The 20,979-nt window shown below is 38.6% G+C and overlaps 1 protein-coding gene across 20 annotated transcripts in view; it reads left to right on the top strand.

Moving 5' to 3' along the window:
* Nucleotides 1-18,867, top strand: part of RAPGEF2 (Rap guanine nucleotide exchange factor 2) — a 249,211-nt gene extending 230,344 nt beyond the window's left edge. For 12 of the 20 annotated variants that reach the window (XM_086703960.1, XM_086703958.1, XM_086703957.1 and 9 more), the window contains 13 exons: nt 177-417; nt 2,585-2,968; nt 4,112-4,323; nt 4,416-4,539; nt 5,155-5,178; nt 6,170-6,393; nt 8,049-8,255; nt 10,152-10,304; nt 11,066-11,188; nt 12,389-12,614; nt 13,176-13,735; nt 15,657-15,962; nt 16,810-18,867. In XM_086703960.1, the coding sequence (XP_086560086.1) occupies nt 177-417; nt 2,585-2,968; nt 4,112-4,323; nt 4,416-4,539; nt 5,155-5,178; nt 6,170-6,393; nt 8,049-8,255; nt 10,152-10,304; nt 11,066-11,188; nt 12,389-12,614; nt 13,176-13,735; nt 15,657-15,962; nt 16,810-16,835 (2,810 nt within the window). In that variant the 3' untranslated portion in view covers nt 16,836-18,867. The remainder of the gene's footprint in view (nt 1-176; nt 418-2,584; nt 2,969-4,111; nt 4,324-4,415; nt 4,540-5,154; nt 5,179-6,169; nt 6,394-8,048; nt 8,256-10,151; nt 10,305-11,065; nt 11,189-12,388; nt 12,615-13,175; nt 13,736-15,656; nt 15,963-16,809) is intronic. The other 8 variants (XM_086703964.1, XM_086703962.1, XM_086703972.1 and 5 more) reach the window with 3 other exon arrangements.
* The last annotated feature ends 2,112 nt before the right edge of the window (nt 18,868-20,979 follow it).

Genomic DNA, 20,979 nt, shown 5'->3' with positions numbered 1-20,979 from the left:
TTCATGCAGCAGATCAGTATGTTGACTTATAGAATCTTTGAAGAAGGATTGTAACGAGGGAGAGATGCAAGTTTAGCATTTATCTTTTCTAGGGAGGTTTTCCTGATTACTTCACTTAATTGTATTACCATATGCAAAAATCCTTTCCACTTACATATGGCTTTTCTTTCCCCCAGACTTGCCAGATCAAGTGTTAAGGGTTTTTAAAGCTGATCAGCAAAGCCGATACATCATGATCAGTAAGGACACCACAGCGAAGGAAGTAGTCATTCAGGCCATCAGGGAGTTTGCTGTGACTGCCACCCCGGATCAGTATTCGCTGTGTGAGGTCTCTGTCACACCTGAGGGTGTAATCAAACAAAGAAGACTCCCAGATCAGCTTTCCAAACTTGCTGATAGAATTCAGCTGAGTGGAAGGTATACAATATATCTGTCCTATTGGATTTCTTTAACCCCTCTTCAAACCCACACCAAAGTCTAAGAGATGAACACTTTCAAAGGGTTTTTAAAATGAGTAAGTACCCCTGCAAACGAGAAAGAAGACTTACCCCGTTCTCCAAGAATTGGTGAATCAAAGGAAATGTACCCAGTAGACTGCTGACCCTCACAAGGATCTCTTAAGACCCTTTTGAAAAGGAGGGCACTGTGACCTGAATATTGTTATTGGCTGTCAGGGCACAGGCAGTCACTTCTTACACTGGCTGTAGGACACCAGGCTGGTGAAGTCACAGAGCTAATGCTGATTCTCTTTCCTGGATGTGTACATTCACAAACATGTTTTTAAATCATATTCTGTTGTCAATTTCTCCTGCCTACTCAACTTTTCTAGGAGCTGCAGTTGTTTAGATGGAGATATCAATGACCATGTGGCTGGCTAATGCTGCCTTTTATTGTGTGCTACACTGTGAAAAATACCTCGCTCTGGAACAAACTTTTGGTTGCTTCAGAGCTTGGTCTCCTGCTGCATAAGTGCTTATATCACATATTACTTGCAGGGTAACATTGTACCTGATTTTGTCGGTCTCCTGAATTTCCCTTGATAATATGTAATGTGTGTCCTCAGACCACAAATTAGTGAAAGTTGAAAAAGCAGTTACCTTTTGGCTCTAATTTAAAGACTAGATTCTGCACTCACTGAATATTAAGGAGTTTCATAAATCACATTTTTTTTTCTTTTTTTCTTGCTGGATGGAGTGTTCTTTTTGTACTTGAATTTTCCATAGTATAAATCTGATTTAATTCATTCAAAACTTCCTTTTTCTTGCTATCAACTACAACTTTATTACTCTTCTTCACTTTTACTTTATTTCCAACCCTGACACCAGCAGTTAGTGTTGTTTTAGGAGATCAGTTTTTCTCATTATCATTTGAAGGCACATTGCTATATCTGTAACCATGATGGAGTTCTACAAATCTCCATTGAGGTGCAGATTCATGGCTCACAGTCAAGAAAATTATATATGAATACATGTCATGGGCTTCATGAGTAATCAAAACTGGGAATGTTCAATCTGTGGATGTGAAGGCCTCAAGGTATGTGTTTTCCGTCATGGTCCCTTTGGTGAAAGATGCAAAAGGCCAGTTTGGCAAGACTCCCACTGGGCTCATTCTGCTTCTGTCTTTATGGAATTTGGCTTAGGAAAACATCTGTCTACTAAACCAAAAAAACAACCCCACAGGGCAAACATCTGGATTCTATTTTCAACAAGTTGTTTACAAAGAGAAAGGAGTAATAATGAGTTCTCATCTCTGTCACTGATAGTAACTACTCATTAATATTTGGGAGCCTCTGTTTCCTCATCCGACAAGAATAATACCTGCCCCACTTACTTGTAGGGTTTTTGTGAAAACCAGATATTTAAAAGTTAAAGATCAGGGCTCCTGGGTGGCTCAGTAGGTTAAGCGTCCAACTTCGGCTCAGGTCATGATCTCGTGGTTCATTAGTTCGAGCCCTGCATCAGCCTGACAGCTCAGAGCCTGGAGCCTGCTTCAGGTTCTGTGTCTCCCTCTCTCTCCCCCTCCCCCTCCTCCCCCTCCCCCCAAATAAATAAACATAAAAAAAAATCTATTTTGGCATTATTGTACTCATAGTATCAGATAGAAGGGAATATCTTATAGGTTTCTTTGGTATTTGAATAAGTTGGTTCAAATTGGATCACATTTACCTATTAATAGTTACAGACTCTCTCTAGGAAAACAGGGTGATGACCTGTGTCTGATCTCTTCTGCCTTCCTTAGAGCCTGTTTTCTTATTTAAACTGAAATTTTAAATTGAGCTATTTTCTGTCACTTTTAGCAAAAATACATAAAATAATCTGGAAATCAGGGAAGGGCAGGAGAAAAATACATGACAACTGGTACAAATGAAATGACATGTGATTTATTAGCTCCCATCAGTGACTTCCTGATAGGTGATTCTATGAGCTGGTGACTGGGGCAGCAGCTGTATTCTCTGTCCTTGTACAAGAGAATTCTTCCATCACTCACAGCCTGTTCTTGCAAATGTTGTCTACAAAGTAGCATCATTCTTTCAAGTAATGTCATGAGACTGCTGCTTAGGCTTAGAATTGTGTGTTTTTCACAGGTATTACTTGAAAAACAACATGGAGACGGAAACTCTTTGTTCAGATGAAGATGCTCAGGAGCTGTTGAGGGAGAGTCAAATTTCCCTCCTGCAGCTCAGTACTGTTGAAGTGGCCACACAGCTCTCTATGCGGAATTTTGAACTTTTCCGTAACATTGAACCTACTGAATACATAGATGATTTATTTAAACTCAAATCAAAAACCAGCTGTGCCAACCTGAAGAAATTTGAAGAAGTAATTAACCAAGAAACATTTTGGGTAGCATCTGAAATTCTGAGAGAGACAAACCAGCTGAAGAGGATGAAGATCATTAAGCATTTCATCAAGATAGCACTACACTGCAGGGAATGCAAGAATTTTAACTCAATGTTTGCAATCATCAGGTAAGCGAGCATACAGGTCCTAAGATTCAGTTCAGTTTGCAGATCAAAAATACACATCAGTCCAGGAACACCGTATAATTTCTATAAGTGTAGTAGCTTTTGATTGAATCATATTGAACAAGTCCTTTTCTCGGAATCCAATGATTCTTTTTTTTTTTTTTATTTATTTTTTTTTTTTTATTTTTTTTTCAACGTTTATTTATTTTTGGGACAGAGAGAGACAGAGCATGAACGGGGGAGGGGCAGAGAGAGAGGGAGACACAGAATCGGAAACAGGCTCCAGGCTCCGAGCCATCAGCCCAGAGCCCGACGCGGGGCTCGAACTCACGGACCACGAGATCATGACCTGGCTGAAGTCGGACGCTTAACCGACTGCGCCACCCAGGCGCCCCAAGGAATCCAATGATTCTTAATTTAAAGTCTCTGGTGAGCTACATGTAGAGCCCAGAAAAGCTATATTCACTACTTTTTTTAGTTCTGCGACTTAGGGCAAATTATTTTAATTTCTCTAGACATCAGTTTATTTCTCATAAAGGAACAGTGCCCCAAAGAAGGATCAAGTTGATTCAGTGATATTATGTATGTGGACTTCTATCAGCCGGCACAAGGCAGATGCCCACTAAATGTTCATTTTCATTTTCTTCCCGTGTAAGTGCTTATACTGAGGCCGGAAGACACTACAAACTGAAACAATTAGCAATATTGCTATTCACGGTGATTATGAATCATTGTCTCTCACTAGGAGTTTGATCATATTGTCATTACTGTTAGGACTTTTATTTTATTCCTGTAGGATACTTGGCCAGTCTGTTTTATCACCAGCCTCCTATGTGCCAAGCGCTTCTCTGTGCATAGAAGCAGAGCTGCAAAACAGATGCTACCCTCATGATACTTCACATTCCAGTTGTTTGTCCATAATAAACAGACTGGAAGGGTCTGAAGGGTAATAACCCTTGGCCCTGACCCTGCTTCTGTCTTCAATTCTCATTATCCAGAATTACTAGTAGTTTCTTATGAATCCCATAAATTGCTATGTATATACAGCATAAACACAGAGGTATTATACGTTTATGAACAATATGCTATTTTTACTTTCTTTGTTTCGTAAGAATGAGTCATTTAATTTCCTTTTTTTCCTTTCAGTGGCCTAAATTTGGCACCAGTGGCAAGACTACGAACCACCTGGGAAAAACTTCCCAATAAATACGAAAAGCTGTTTCAAGATCTCCAAGACTTGTTTGATCCCTCCAGAAACATGGCAAAATATCGCAATGTCCTCAACAGTCAAAACCTGCAGCCTCCCATAATCCCTCTATTCCCAGTTATCAAGAAGGATCTCACATTCCTTCATGAAGGTAAGTATAAAGTAGATTTTCTGTCTTCACTTGTGGAAGCACACGATAAATGAATGTGATAGGATTCCCTTTTTCTTCTTTGCCAATTATAGGAAATGACTCAAAAGTTGATGGGCTAGTCAATTTTGAGAAGCTAAGGATGATTGCAAAAGAAATTCGTCATGTTGGCCGAATGGCTTCAGTTAACATGGACCCTGCCCTCATGTTCAGGACTCGGTGAGTGTGTCCTCTTCAGTAACACGTGTAGGCTTAGAGAAGTTTGGGTTTAGAGGTCTCCTAATAAATGAGAAATTTTTGAATATTTACATTTGTAGCTTGGCAGAAATTTTATTAGGTTGTGGCGAGAATCCCCTGAGCTCTAATTCGAAACAAATGTCTTATTCGGCCTCAGGTGCACTTTTGACTGTCCGTAAAAAACAGTTTGTCCTGCAGAAATTTTTCATTTGACATGAGGCACAACTATTCCTTACTTGTCAGAACACTGGTTTGTAGAGCTTAAAACTCATAACTGATAGTATGAACTAAAATATGTAAAGAACCCAAACAATATGGGCTCAGTATCCATGCAATGGATTTAGTTGGCAGTGTAGTCAAAAATGATTAATCCAGTGAAGGAAAGGAGTTCTTAGAACAAAAAAATTAACCGTATCTGTCTCTTGAGCCAGAAAAGTATTGCGGGTAAAGTTGTGTGTGTGAGGTGATTATGCAGTTTAATGTTTGTGAGCTTCTAGTACTGCTTATCCAAAAGTCTAGTCCTTTCTTTCTGAGCTTGTGATCTTTCTGTCTCTCTTTCTACACCCATGCTTCAATCTCCATGGCTCTCACTTACAGGAAGAAGAAATGGAGGAGTTTGGGGTAAGTGGTGGAGACCTTGCAAACCCACACACAATTCTTATTCTGCTCATTGCATTGTTTTCTTACCTGCTGTATTTTCTGATGCTTTGCATTTTCTCTTAACCCTCTTGCTGACTTCACGTTTAATCTGTTGGGGCTTTTGTTTTTGAGGTCATGATCCATGAGAGCCGTGAAGTGGTTGATGATTGTTCTGGGGAACTGTAGGCCAGGCATACTTCTCAGTCTTCAAAAAGATTTTATTTTAATATGATTTGTGTACTTGGAAATGGAGAAAGCCTAATGCGGGGTTATGGGAGGAAGAACATTAAAAGGAAAAACTGTGCAATTTAAATACTATTGCACAGATATTTAAGTAAATATATATAATGTAAAAAGTGCCCCAAGGTGTTAAAACTACAGTTTTTACAGCTCAACTAACTACTGTTTTCATTCTATAAACCGATACTTTTTAAACATAATTCTTAACAATTCATGTGCTAGTTTCTATATATATATATATGTTTACATTTGCATGATCATTTTATTAACAGATTGACCCATATTACTTCAAAAACTCTTTCACTCAAGGAATAAGAAAACGATTGTGAACAGTGTAGCTAATTTTATTTAAATTTATGTAAAATATCCTCTTTAGGAGAAGTAAATTTCATGTAAATCTCAATGATTTTTAACTGTGTATTGCATGAGCTCCTATATATAATCAGTATTTGCTGGCTTCTATGAAAGAACTGCCTTGAATGCTCTATAGATGAGAAAAGCAGAATTTCCGAGTTGGACTAGAAACATATATATATGTATGTACGTATGATTCTTTTTTAACTTAAGAAAATTTAATCTATATTAGTCTATATTTCCTTGTAACAGTTTACTTACCAGAATGAGGCATGTGATCTTTTGAACGCAGAATACTTGTGTAAGTCTTGGCATGTTTCAAATAGATAAAGGAACCCCATGGTAGAGTGAGCTGCATATCTGCCTTTTCATCTTCCAGGTCTCTCAGCCAGGGTAGTACAAATGCAACAGTGCTAGACGTTGCTCAGACAGGTGGTCATAAAAAGCGGGTACGTCGTAGTTCCTTTCTCAATGCCAAAAAGCTTTACGAAGACGCCCAAATGGCTCGAAAAGTCAAGCAGTACCTGTCCAATTTGGAGCTAGAAATGGATGAGGAGAGTCTGCAGACCTTATCACTGCAGTGTGAGCCAGCAACCAACACATGTGAGTTTTTCCTTAAAGCGGCTGCAGAATCTGAAACGCAGATTTGTTTCCTGAGCAGTGGTATGGGCGGCGACAAGTGGGGCTTAGCACCGAGGGGGCAGTAGCATCCTGGCAACATACTAGCCCCTCCCTTGAATGCTGCCATTGATCCCATGCAGTACTGGCCTAGGCCAGGCCTCCCATCCAACTTACTTGGCTTGGGCAGGGTGACCACAGAGACTTAGGGGGACGGCTCTTTCCGTTGTGTCTTTGTTGTCTCGCAAAGATACTTCCAAAGTGATGGGCAACCTGAGAGGTGAGAGTAGTGAAGGGCCTGCCTCGTCAGAGGGGTCTGTGACTAGGTGCACCTGCTGCCTTTTATACCCTCAGCCTGACAGCGCCGGCAGGAAGTTGGCCTGACACAGGAAGCAGTGGTTCTGCTGCACGGTACCAAAACGCAGCCTAACGTGTAGTTTCCCAGCCTTCAAAAATCTGACCAGGCTAGAAATGGGGGCAGTTTTCTGCTTGTTTGCATCTGCACTCGTGTAAGATCGAGGCATTTTCCATTTAGGACACTTTCGGGTCTTTTATGGACAGGTTTGAAGATACCCTTGATAGAATTTAAATGTTAGATGAGTTGAGAAGATTCAAGTTACTAGATTTTCCCAGGACACCGAAGAGCTTGTCCTCTGGAGTCAGATTGGTTTGAGTTCAAATCCTGTTTGTTTCTCCAGATAGCAACGTCCCGTTAGGCAACTAACTTGAGCTCCCTTATCCTTAGCTTCTTTACGTGTAAATGGAGGAAGTACATCTGTGTCATTGAGTTGTTTTGAATGTTAATACGTTATACATACAGCATTTTTATTTTATTTTTTTTAATTTTTTTTTCAACGTTTTTATTTATTTTTGGGACAGAGAGAGACAGAGCATGAACGGGGGAGGGGCAGAGAGAGAGGGAGACACAGAATCGGAAACAGGCTCCAGGCTCTGAGCCATCAGCCCAGAGCCTGTCGCGGGGCTCGAACTCACGGACTGTGAGATCATGACCTAGCTGAAGTCGGACGCTTAACCGACTGCGCCACCCAGGCGCCCCACATACAGCATTTTTAATTGTCCTATTCAGATTGTCTTCTATATGCCATGGAATTATATAATCAGTCCAATATTCAAGCTGTATTGGTTGCTATTGGCTAACATAGATAATTTTACCCATAGGAGAGAATTTAAGAGTGAAAAGATTATAGTTAATACCATTTATTAAATAAAAACTAAGCTCATACATGTCAAGGAATTTTGAGCTCCATTTTGAAAAGTAATCCTAATAATTTTCCTGTTGTAGATTTTATCATATATTTCTGCTTTTTATATACATACACACAGCATATTGAACTGTCCACATTTTTCTACTTTTATTTTTTAGTGGTATTTAATAGTATAATCATCATTTGCGACAGTTTCATAAAGTAAATATGTTTGTCCTGTCAGGCCTATGTTATTTTCTGTAACTAGGGTTCCCTCCCACCCCCATTTCTGCCCTTTATGTGGGTAACAGGAAAAAGACATGATACACATTTTCGTGTTCTAAAGTGTAGAAAATGCTTTTGCAGTTCTGAACTTGTATATAGCTACTAACTTCTGAAATTTCTTGTTCTGTTTTTAAACCAAACAATTAACAGTGCCTAAGAATCCTGGTGACAAAAAGCCGGTCAAGTCTGAGACCTCCCCAGTGGCTCCAAGGGCAGGATCGCAACAGAAAGCACAAGCCCAGCCACAGCCCCAACAGCCACCGCCACCACATAAAATCAACCAAGGACTGCAGGTTCCTGCTGTGTCCCTTTATCCCTCGCGAAAGAAAGTACCCGTAAAGGATCTTCCACCTTTTGGTAGGTGATTCAAATCATATCCTCTTTTGAGGCTATTTGGTGTCATGTTTTTCAGATTAGGAAAAAATCCTTGTCTTGAATACCTCTAATTTACTTGAGTCTCTATTTGATTGTTACCTCTTAGTAAAACATTAATGTTCAGAAAGTTAAATTTTACTGTTACCAGTGGAAGGGACTGTTTACTGTTTATTCTATAGAGTGTCTCCTTGAATCATGCTCATTTGTTATTGGGAGGGGAGGGCGTGTGAAATGGGAGTGTTAGTATATATCTATTAGTTTTGTCCCTTTATGTAAATAGTACAACAAAGTTATATTTCATAAAATGTATGGGTTCTTTTTTGTACATTTATGTGAAAGGAAACAATGTTAATAAAAGGGGGAAAAAAAAAACCTTCCTACCCAGGGACACCCTGTCCTTATGAGGTGGGCAAGAGTCTTCCAGTAGGTCCTTCGTATACTTTATCTTTGGCTCTTTCTTCCTGGTCAGCATATATGCCATTTGTTGAATTTGGGGAAGAGTGACAAAAGAATATCTTTGCTTGACATTTCCGCTTTGATTTGTATTTGTATTTGTATTTGTATTACTCTCCCTATCACAAACTGAATTACAGGTTTCTCTGTCCGTCATCTTATTAATATTCATATCTTCCTAAATCCCCTGCAACCTGACTTCTGTTTCCTCTTTTACACTGACCTTCTTATATGGAAGTTTATCAGTCTTTCTTTTACTTAAATATAACTTTTTAGCCAAATGTGTAGGTGTGCCTGAATATAAAGCACTTTTTTAATCTCTGCATAATGCTGGCCTTGGAATTTTTTCCCAAATCACAACTATTTATTCGTACAGCTTTAGTGTACTTAACATTTTCATGCATGTTGTGTATATCAGCATGTATATACATAAATATTGCTTTAAAAGTGGTCTTTAAGTAACTGTATTAAAACAAGATCAGATGTTTACATGAGGTGAAATGAAGGCTTAAATCTGTGTTAAATTTCACCGCCTCCTTTTTAATGGATCCTGGTAAGTCTAAGAACATTAAAACTAGCATTGACTGAGGCAGTGTCAGGTATTTCCAGGTATTTCCAAGTATCTCTTTGTCGTTCAGAAATAAGGCAATTGAGAGTGCCTCATAAGAATACTAGAGGCTTTGTAAACTATTATAATGTGACTCCCCCATTTCTAAAAATATTTCTTGGGGGGAAAATTACCTTATATTGGGATATGTAATCCTTTTTCTTCTACCCTCATCCTTCTTGATCCTACGCTTGGCACTAGATCACTCCCTTCTGAAATTGTCTCCTGTGGTTTCTGTGACACAGGGCACTTCCATGGGTCTACTTCTGCTTTTCTTGCATCTACTTATTTGATCGAATATTAACTTCATGGAATTCCCTAGAACGTTTTTATTCACTTTTCTTACTACCTCTGGTTAGCTCTTGGCTCGTTAGTTTTCTCCCATCATTCCCACTTCTCCTGAGCCAACACACCCAGTAATACCAAAATACCTGTTTGAGTTCACCAAAATACTCAGCCTTGAATTCTAATAATAAATATTCTTAGCTGATCACTTTTGTCCTAAATTCTAATATTTTCAAATTGCTCATTTTTTTTTCTTCATTGTTGTCTGATGTCAACATATTGTTGAATGAATGTTGATTAAGATTTAGAATCTAAAGTAAAATATCAAAAGCAGTCTATTTCTAGCACTCCAGCAGATCCCAGTCAGAAACCACATTACAGGTACTGTGTGCCTTCTGTAAGCTTACTGTTTATACCATGATGATATTACAAGTAGGTTGAAACTAAATGTAATATTAAATCATCCAAAAAGATTTTATTCATGTGATTCCTTTTTACTCATGAAAATACATATTTATTTCTTTCTTTTATAGGCATATATTCTCCACAAGCTTTAAAGAAAATTCTTTCTTTGTCTGAAGAAGGAAGTCTGGAGCGTCATAAAAAACAAGCAGAAGACACTATATCAAACGCATCTTCCCAGCTTTCTTCTCCTCCCACTTCTCCACAGAGTTCTCCAAGGAAAGGTAGAACTAAATTACTTACTGTTTTCCTTTATAGCAATCCATACATTTCAGCTGCAATAAATTCCAGATTTATATATCACATCATTTTTGATGTTCGGGTCATTTAAAATGATGTCCTATATAATGCCCAATGGATTCCCCCCCCCACCCCCCCTGGTTTATAAATTTGGAAGAATTTTGGTATTTCTTAATAGTAAATAGTGTTAAACTACATATTGCCGTTTAAAACATATATATATGGTTTTTATTGATTGTAAGTATGGAAATAATTTTTATAGTAAAAGGTGTTCTAACTAAATATAATTATATAACATTAATTGCAGAGTAGAAAGCTTTAAAAACATAAGAAAACTAATATCTTCCTGATTTATTTTTTCATTGTATTAACACGGGTCTTGATTATCTTTTTTTTGTTGCTATTTTATTTTCAAAGAGATTAAATTTTAGGCAAACTCACTTCTTTATGTTGATGCTTTCTTATATTAAAATAATAGTAATTTTTTGCTGAATAACCTTCCAAGTTCCTTTCTCTTTCTACCCTTTAACTGAATGGGTATAAACCAGTAATAAATGGCTAAGACAGTTTTCTCTAGAGGAAGGCCAAAACGATGAATAAATTGTTAGATTTCACTGACATAACAAATACCTTTTCAGCTTTACTTCTTAGATATTTCAGACATGGATGCATTTTGTGTGCGTATCAGTCTCTCCTGTCCTTGTTAAATGGATACATCTAAATTCTTTTCTCATCCTGTTGTTAGGTGGCAGTGACAATCAGCTGAGATCTTTTGGCTCCGGGCAGTTGGACTTAACCAGTTCCTCCTCTTCTCTTGGAAGTGAGAACAGTAACAAGAATAACAATGCTCCACGGACCTATGGGATAGGTGGGGTTTACAGAACCAAAGACGGGGTGGGAAAGAGAGGAATTTCCTCATTATTAGTTAAGGAAAATGGGAGAATTCCTCTAAATGTCAAGTGCTCCACCCAAGTGATTATTTTTCTAGAGGTGTTTTTTTGAGAGGACTGTTCAGGGAACGCTTTAAATCTTGTCCATCAGAACTTTCAGTGTCCTCTAAAAAAAGACTTCTCATAGATGAATGCATTAAATCTTATCAAGACCTGTGCAACCTTTAAAAAATAAATCAGGAATTAACAAGTTACTGAAAGGATGGGGAAGTACTTATAGAAGGTAAATTAGCAACATTTAGGTGTTCTAGATTTAATTTTTTTATTAGGTAAGTGGCATTGAAAAATCTGCATTGCATACACATGATCATATAAAACCAGTATTTTAAGTAATGTGAGATCTATACTAATATTGTTTAAAAAATGAGTACTGAGAAAGAAGATTTGAATTTTTTCATTAAAAATATCAAGACAAGCACCTCTTTCTTTGTGGCTTTCAAAATTATTTTTAGCAGCAAAGGAGAGTTAAGGGTCCTTCAGGACATCTGTTTAGACATAGTGATGGTCTAGGGAGAAACTGGAGATTTTGCACATTACATCCTTCAAAACAATTGGCTTCTTTGCGATTCATCCAATATAATATTAATACTGAAAAACAAATGGCAAAAACCCAAAGGTATTTTCTTCAGGTATTTCAGGTATTATTCTTATATGTCCACTTGAAATGGTAAGACACATACTTCTAGCTGAATATTCTCTGCCATAAAGTTCTAAAAATTAAAAACTTCATTGAAGATTACTGACTTTGCAGTTAAAAAAGTACTTTTAAACTTATCATACTTATTCTTCTTAGTTTCTTTTATATAGACTAATAGTATTATTTATACCTAAAGGAGCTAAGAATAGTCAACTAGTGCCATGATTTCTGCAAAATTTCCTAGTGCACATAACAGTGTTTCTTTTTTTCTTCTTTAAACTTTCATGAAACATGTTAAAATTCATTTGAGTAAAAGTTTACCTTACCAGTCACCCAAGTCTCCACAAGTAAAATGGTTTTTCCCTCACTTCAATGGTGGTACCTTTGGCCTGCATTTTGGTTTTGCTTCTATTTGGTAGACTTCAGTTTTATGTTGTAAACCTATGGTGTCTAATTAATATGGTCGTTATTTCCCATGCAGGCTACACTCTGGCTCCCAGTGGTACTGTGGATAATTTCTCAGATTCTGGTCACAGTGAGATTTCTTCACGATCCAGTATTGTCAGCAATTCTTCCTTTGACTCAGTGCCAGTCTCGCTGCATGATGAGAGGCGCCAGAGGCATTCTGTCAGCATTGTGGAGACAAACCTCGGTGTGGGCAGGATGGAAAGGCGGACTGTGATTGAACCAGACCAGTACAGCTTAGGGTGGGCAGCGTTTCTTTAGTGTTCTTTTACATTCCTTCTTCCATCCTTTAAAAATTAGTCCTTTATTCTGGATGTGGATTTCTGTTATTTTACCTAATGCCCAAGAAATGCTCACCCATCCCAGTTCTAATTTTTACAACTTCTAGATTAAGTTCCGTGCAATTTTTGTTGTATGCACTGCTTTTCAAGTTAGCTTTATTCTTGGAATACAGTTGCTCTGTGCTAAAGGAAGAGGCTGGTTTCAGGATGTACCAGGTCCTGTGTGTGCGCTGCCTCCCTGAAATCAGATTATGTTGACTCGTCCTTTAACCTTCTAAGGAAAGGGTTCCTTTATTATATATAAGCAAGTTGTTGTTCTTTTCCCTCTGTATTGGTGATGACAAGGTGAGCAAACTGGATGTGGCAGAACCAGCCAGGAGAATGAAACTCGGGGGTGCTTTTATCCTCTTCCTGTGATGAAACAAAGCCACCTTTCTGGGGGGAGAAAACGTATTTTGGTTTTATATCACAGATTTATTAACAATCTTGCACTTTTTCCCCTTTTCATTTTCAACCACGTAGGTCCTATGCACCAATGTCTGAGAGTCGAGGCTTGTATGCTACAGCTACAGTAATTTCTTCCCCAAGCACAGAGGAACTTTCCCAAGACCAAGGGGATCGTGCATCACTCGATGCCGCTGACAGTGGCCGTGGGAGCTGGACGTCGTGCTCAAGTGGCTCACATGATAATATACAGACCATTCAGCACCAGAGAAGCTGGGAAACACTTCCATTTGGGCACACTCACTTTGATTATTCAGGGGATCCTGCAGGTTTATGGGCCTCAAGTAGCCATATGGACCAACTTATGTTTTCTGATCACAGCACAAAGTACAACAGGCAAAATCAAAGTAGAGAGAGTCTTGAACAAGCCCAATCCCGGGCAAGCTGGGCATCTTCCACAGGATACTGGGGAGAAGACTCGGAAGGTGACACAGGCACAATAAAGCGAAGGGGTGGAAAAGATGTTTCCATTGAAGCCGAAAGCAGTAGCATCACCTCTGTGACCACAGAAGAAGCCAAACCTGTTCCTACGCCGGCCCACATAGCTGTGACGTCGAGTACCACAAAGGGACTTATTGGTAAGCTTATTAGAGAGCTTTGTCAGATCTCACCTTTCAAAAGTAAAATTATGTGTTCATGGTTCTTTTCCTCATCTTGACCCACCCGTTGTTGTCGGGGGCTTCCAAATTAGCGGTATGTTCAGGATTTTGAAATAAGAGTAGTGAAGAGCCCAGGTTCTGTGGTCAGGGACATACAGATATATTCCAGCATAATAAACAGTCTGTACATTTTAGCAGTCAAGATCAGCAGATTATCATTATGGATTTTTTCTTACCTTTTAGGCTAAAAGTATCAGAAGGATGCCCATTCTTTCTAAAGGAAGAATTTTTTGCGTAATCGGAGCTGTTTTAAAAGTTCTATTTTGTTCCTTGAATTCTACTTAGAACTTGACACTTTGCATATATAAATCTTCCATTCACTTTTGTTATGCAGACAAATCATGTGCTGCACACTGTAGAACAAGGAAGAGGGTGCTGAGAAGTAGCATAAAGCATAAGAGCATAGGCTACGAATTTGGCGGATTGGGGGTTGAATCCCTGTTTGCCACTTTACTCACTTTGTGACATATGGGCAAGGAACTAACCTATATCTGCTTCTTCCTTTGTGAAACGAGCTTAATAATTTCTATCAATACGGTTGATGTGGGGATTAAAGGAACTCAATGGAAAGCACTTAGAACTGTGCCTAGATAGTAATTTATAAGTATTTGAAAGATGTTTTTGCTTTGCTGCTGCTGTTTCTCTTATGAAGTCTCTCATGTTCCCCCATTCCTATCAGGTTGTATTTTCTATGGCATAGTCAACATCTACCTAACTGAAGTGTAGGAATAAATTACAGGATACAGAGTCAGAGACTGTATAAATATAGAATGGAATTTATTAATAGGGAAATTGTTATTTTGCCATATAAATAGTCATGGATGGATAACAGTTAATACCTTGTCTTGGGTTGCAATTTTTAAAGCACTTTCTTGTAACAAACTAATACTTAGAATTTTGATTGCAAAGATGGGAATGAGTTTCATTCCTAATAACTGAATCTATGAAGTTCCAGAAAATAAAACTCTCATTCTGCTTGGCTTCACAGATTTCATGTTCTAGGTCATGAACGTTAATAAAGGACTTTAAAAGAAATACATACCTTATAGTTTAGAGTTTTAAAATTTGTGTCAATTTTTGCACGACTTTTCCAAATTTAATTCTCTTTTCCAAAGTGAGGTCCAAGACCTGAAAGTAATGTACAATTGATTTTCTGCCTGACAAGGGTAAATGCCCAGGTAATATGGACTAGCTTACCTTGTCCTTAGGGTAGGGGGAGAAGGAGGAAGGAAACTTTTAGCAGGCACTACTAATATCTCCCAGGCATAATACTAGGATTTTATGTTTTCTCTTTGCTTAAACTTTCCAATAAACCCAAGGGTTAAGTGTTAACCTTATTACTATTTTATAGTGAAATGCAAGATCTGAAGTAGTCTGTTTAGTAACGTCTCTCACCAGTTATTTTACCATGGTGATAACCATTGAGAATATTTGGCCCAGTTAACATCCATTTCCTCTCCTGCCATATCCCCCACACAACATATATCACATTTGTCATTGCACAGTGTTTGCTGTCTCAATAATTAGTTTTATAATTAAAAAAAATATTTTTAATGTTTTATTATTTTTGAGACAGAGAGAGACAGAGCATGAACGAGGGAGGGTCAGAGAGAGAGGGAGACACAGAATCCGAAGCAGGCTCCAGGCTCTGAGCTGTCAGCACAGAGCCCGACGCAGGGCTCGAACTCACGGACCGTGAGATCATGACCTGAGCCGAAGTCGGACGCTTAACCGACTGAGCCACCCAGGCGCCCCAGTTTTATAATTTATCGTAAACATTTGTGGCATGAAATAATCGTCCACAAAATTTGCAATGACGGGTACATTGTCTTCACTACAGTGCGGAAGGAGGGCAGGTATCGAGAGCCCCCGCCCACCCCTCCAGGCTACATTGGAATCCCCATCACTGACTTTCCAGAAGGACATTCCCATCCTGCCAGGAAACCTCCGGACTACAACGTGGCACTTCAGAGATCTCGGATGGTCGCCCGACCCACCGACACAGCTGGGCCTTCGCCTGCACAGCAGCCACACGGGCCTCCAGCGAGCGGCAGGCCAGTGAACAAACCGCAGTGGCATAAGCCCAATGAGTGTGACCCGCGCCTCGCCCCCTATCAGTCTCAAGGGTTTTCCACCGAGGAGGATGGTATATATACGCATTCTTAAAACCATAGCATTAGTGTGTTCACTTATTCTGCCTGTGAGCTTTTGAGGGCATTTGTTTTCTTAACACCTTGGTCAGCTGCGTCTTTAGCCATATCCCACATAAGGAACATTTTGTGTTCAGAGTTTGTTCGTTCCTGAACGTGTTTAGAAATACCAAAGATTGCCGAGGGGACACTTGCAATAAAGTGTGTTACATGACTAGATTTCTTACTGATTCTCAAAGTTTCTCTGTGGAAATGTATTTGGACTTTTAACGAGATCCGAATGAAAGTCTGATAAAGAAGCATACCTTATAGCTTCTTTGCCGCCTTTCTATAAATCTACCTGGCCATGCTGGAATGAGGGTGACGGAGATCACCCTCTGCCCTTGTTTAACATGTTTTCTTATGCAAATAATCATAATGGAAAAAAAGTAAAAGACAAAAAATGAAAATCACTTCTAGTCCTACCTCTTGCAGATAGCCATTATTAACATTTTGTTACATATCCTTCTAGATTTATGTGTGCGTATATATTATTTAAAGTCCCATGCTGCTTCATAATTTTCAATTAATTTATTAACTTTGCAATCAGTAAGCATACGATATTTATATCTTCTACTGTGTATATTTAAAGATATGCATCAGATGTACTTTTTTTTAAAACTTTAATATTAATCATTACTTAGAAAAAAAGGGAAAAGATTTTAAGTGAGCTATACTAAAAACATAGCTATGGTATTTTTATTTAACCTATCAGTGAATGTATTCTCTCTAGCAAAGAAATGACTTGCCTGCTCACTTTTTTTTTTTTCCTTTCTTTCTTTTTTTTCCTCATTGTGTTTGCAGAAGATGAACAAGTATCTGCTGTTTGAGGCACAGGCTTTTCTGGATCCAGAGTTAGCCACCTAAAAGGAGAGCACAAGAAGACGTCCCTAGCAGTGGAGCCGTGGAACTCGCATTCTGAGGATGGTGGACCAGTTTGCCTCCTTCCCTGCCTTAAAAGCAGCATGGGGCTTCTTCTCCCCTTCTTCCTTTCCCCTTTGCATGTGAAATACTGTGAAGAAATTGCCCTGGCACTTTTCAGACTTTGTTGCTTGAAATGCACAGTGCAGCAATCTTCGAGCTCCCACTGTTGCTGCCTGCCACATCACACAGTATCATTCCCAATTCCAAGATCATCACAACAAGATGATTCACTCTGGCTGCACTTCTCAATGCCTGGAAGGATTTTTTTAAATCTTCCTTTTAGATTTCAATCCAGTCCTAGCACTTGGTCTCATTGGGATAATGAGAAAAGCTAGCCATTGAACTACTTGGGGCCTTTAACCCATCAAAGAAGACAAAGAAAAACAATGAAATCCTCTTGAGTACAGTGCTTTGTCCACTTGTTTACAATGTCTTTTTTTTTTTTTTTTAATGAATTTAAAGATTGTGTTCAGAGAGTAAATGTTCTATCCATTTGATGATCACAGTATTATTTTGAACCTTTAAGTAGGGTTGCCAGCCTGGGTTTCTAAAAAACCAAATATGCCGGACAGGGTGTGGTCACACCAAGAAGAGGGAAGACCTGGCTTGCGACCCTGTCTTCCCATGTCCTTCTGGCCTCACCCGTGAAGTGCCCTATCCTGGAAGTAGAAGATGTTAGCCAATTACTTAGATACCAAGACACCTCATCCACTCCTTCCCCAGTGGGTGGGGTTCTTCTGTAAAACTGTTTGCACATGGCCAGGGGAGGGAAAAAGGACTCTTGTGTCCTGTGTCTGAGCCTTATGGAGTGCAGGACAGTGTCGTTTGAGGGCGTGTCCTGCTCCATCGAGACGGATGGCAAACCCCGTTTTTTTAAGTTATGTTTCTTTGATTTTTGTTAAATTAGTTTTAGGGATTTTTTTTTTTTTTTTTCGTTTTTAAAGAGAAACGTTTGTAACTGGATAGCATTGCAGTGAAAGCAGCTTGGGATATTGGAGCTAACGCCAGCTGTTAATACTGCTCTTTGGAGACAGCCTCCCTGTACCGAACTGGCATTAGGGAATAAACAAGCCTTTAACGTGATAGAGGAACAAAAGATCAAAAACCTGATTAGACATGCCAGCCTTTGCGAGGTGGGTTAGTCACCAAAGACTAACCTGGAAGTGGCTTTATGGACGCTGCAGATAGAGAAGGCCTACGTGTAGCAACCACCTGCTCACAGCTGCTATTAACCCTATAGTGACTGAAATGACCCCTCCACTCTATTTTTGTGTTGTTTTTGCACAGACTCCGGAAAAGTGAAGGCTGCCAATCCGAGTAGTACTCAAATGTGAGGAACTGCTGGTCTTGGATTTTTTTTCCATTAAATTCAGCTGATCATATTGATCAGTAGATAAACGTAAATAGCTTCAAATTTTAAAAGTCAAATTGCAGTGTTTTTTCACTGCATCAAAACGATGTCAGTGCTTTATTTAATAAATCTCTTCTGTATCATGGCATTTGTCTACTTGCTTATATATTACATTGTCAATTATGCATTTGTAATTTTCCATGTAATAGGCATTATTTGCCAGTTTTCTTATATAGGCTGTGGACCTCATGTGCAGATAGACAGACAGAAACCTAGCTCTACCACAAGTCGCACAAACGTTATCTAAGCATTAAGTAATTGTAGAACATAGGACTGCTAATCTCAGTTCGCTCTGTGATGTCAAGTGCAGAATGTACAATTAACTGGTGATTTCCTCATACTTTTGATACTACTTGTACCTGTATGTCTTTTAGAAAGACATTGGTGGAGTCTGTATCCCTTTTGTATTTTTAATACAATAATTGTACATATTGGTTATATTTTTGTTGAAGATGGTAGAAATGTACTATGTTTATGCTTCTACATCCAGTTTGTACAAGCTGGAAAATAAATAAATATAACATAAAGCCTGGTCTCTATCCTTAATGAATCGTGCATGCTTTTTATTACTGAAGTGTAATAAGGCCTTTGGGTCTTACTGCAGGACCAAGCCCTCAGAAGGTCAAGGAGATTTAGCCTAGTTAGTATAAAAACTACCTAAAACTATTCTTTTAGGTAGCTTTCTGTTGAATCAAAGATACTAATATCACAAACCAAACCACATTCAGAATTCAGTGTTTCTTGAGATTCAGTGAAAAATAATGATGATCCATATATATTTACAGAGCATTGGTCTCTTCTCAACTCTTTCTTTTCCAATAAAAATTTCTGTGGGACATATTTTAATTCCCAGTGTGCATAATGAGCAACAGGACCTCAGAGAACATAAACTGTTATTCACGATCATGACCACTAAGTTCAAGGTACAATGTAGCTAATGATTTGAGACTTCTGAGCACATAAAATATTGTTATGTCTAGGAGTTGTGTTATTTGGTAAGTCTGAGTAATGTTTCAGTCTATCAGAAGGGCACTTATACTTAAAAGGTAAAAATCAGTTCAGCAGCAACCTATTTAAGCACTTTTGAAATCAAGGACTCATTTCTTAGCCTCAAGCAGACATAAAGAAAAGTGGTACCACTCACTGGGAAGCCTCAGAAGCTGGAGTGGAAGCATATGGGAGCACGTGCACAAAATGTGAGAAAGTCTAAAAAGGAGTCAGAAGTTTAGCCCTACTACTCAAGTGGCCACTGGCCAAACTTAAAAAGCTTTCTGAATCAGCATTTGTGCTAGCTGTCTTGGTGAGGACATGTTGAAAATCTGGCCATCGAAACAATTGGAGAATTAAAACGAGTAGCTTCAACCATACCTTTTAAAAAATGAAGGTATTGTGTATAGATGTGTTGTTATGTGTTTGCCTCTATTCGTTATAAAAGCCATTCATTACTCAGGGACACTCTTATCAAAACAACCACCTATGCTTTAATGCAATGCTCGATTTAAATTTGTCATTCAAAAAGCTTAATTTTCTCCAATCTGGCTGGAAAAAATTAAGAATCTGATGCTAACAAGCTCTTCATCCTAACTTTTTGTATTCTTAAAACAGGAAAATGACTAAACCACGACACCCATTAAAAACCCTTTTATATTTTAGGTTACCTTGAAGTAGGCAAAGACTTGTCTCTGCTTCAGGGATTCAAGAAATCCATGTTCATCAGATGTAATCAACAGCAGTGACAGAGTTTAATCCGTGTCCTGTTAGTAACAGAATTTGGTCAAGTTTTAGGAATGTTGTAGAAGATACTTTGTTGGCAAATATCTGATGCTCTATCCCCTAATCAAAAAGGCAACACAGACCCAAGTCTGTTTCCATGCACACAAGTTAAAGCCCTCCAAATATTCTCAGCTTAAACCTGTCGTCCTATATTGGGAAGTAATCGAGCTTATGTTCATCTATGCTTTAATATATTTTAGCTCCAGTTCACTGATACTATCTCCCCAAATGTTCCTGAGTGATGCAAGCTTCTGAGAATGTGTGTATCAACAACGCCTGGTAGGTCTGTGTACTAATGTATTAATGCATTATTGCACTCATGTTTTTGTCAAAAATAGGAAGCTCTCTGAGTCCTTGATTCTGTGATCTAATTCTCCTTTAACAATAGCTTACTCAAAGAATAAGAAAGTGAAGCAAGTTGTTGATGGAGAGGGAAATGATTTCATTAATATTCATAATGTCAAGAAGAATGTTGAAAGGGGCAGTAATGTAGCTTTAATGAATAGGACAGACTGTAGCCAAGCTGACATGACTTTCAAGAAAGACTTTAAAGCGAATGACAATTTACCCAACTGAAAGGGAGACAGACACACTGGAACTGAAAAATAATTTGTGAATTGCACTTTTTCAACGTTCACGTTTTTTTGCAAGCAGGATAAAATTCCTGCCTATGATTGAAATTACACTCATTGCCCAGTTTTTACAATGCCATGATTATATAACAGGAAAATTTTATAGAGGTGATCAAAACACTGCATGCAAGGTTAAAGAATCGTAGAAAAGGCTTTGTTTCATGGGCAATCAATGAGGTCATAACAATTTTCATTGTGGGAAAAATAGGGTATGGATATAATATCAAAGTAAAC

Source organism: Puma concolor, chromosome B1 (genome assembly GCF_028749965.1).
Source record: "Puma concolor isolate L17-30 chromosome B1, mPumCon1.1.hap2, whole genome shotgun sequence".
NCBI classification, from domain to species: domain Eukaryota; kingdom Metazoa; phylum Chordata; class Mammalia; order Carnivora; family Felidae; genus Puma; species Puma concolor.
The sequence above is the reverse complement of the archived record's forward strand: the minus strand, read 5'-3'. Positions and strand labels throughout refer to the sequence as shown.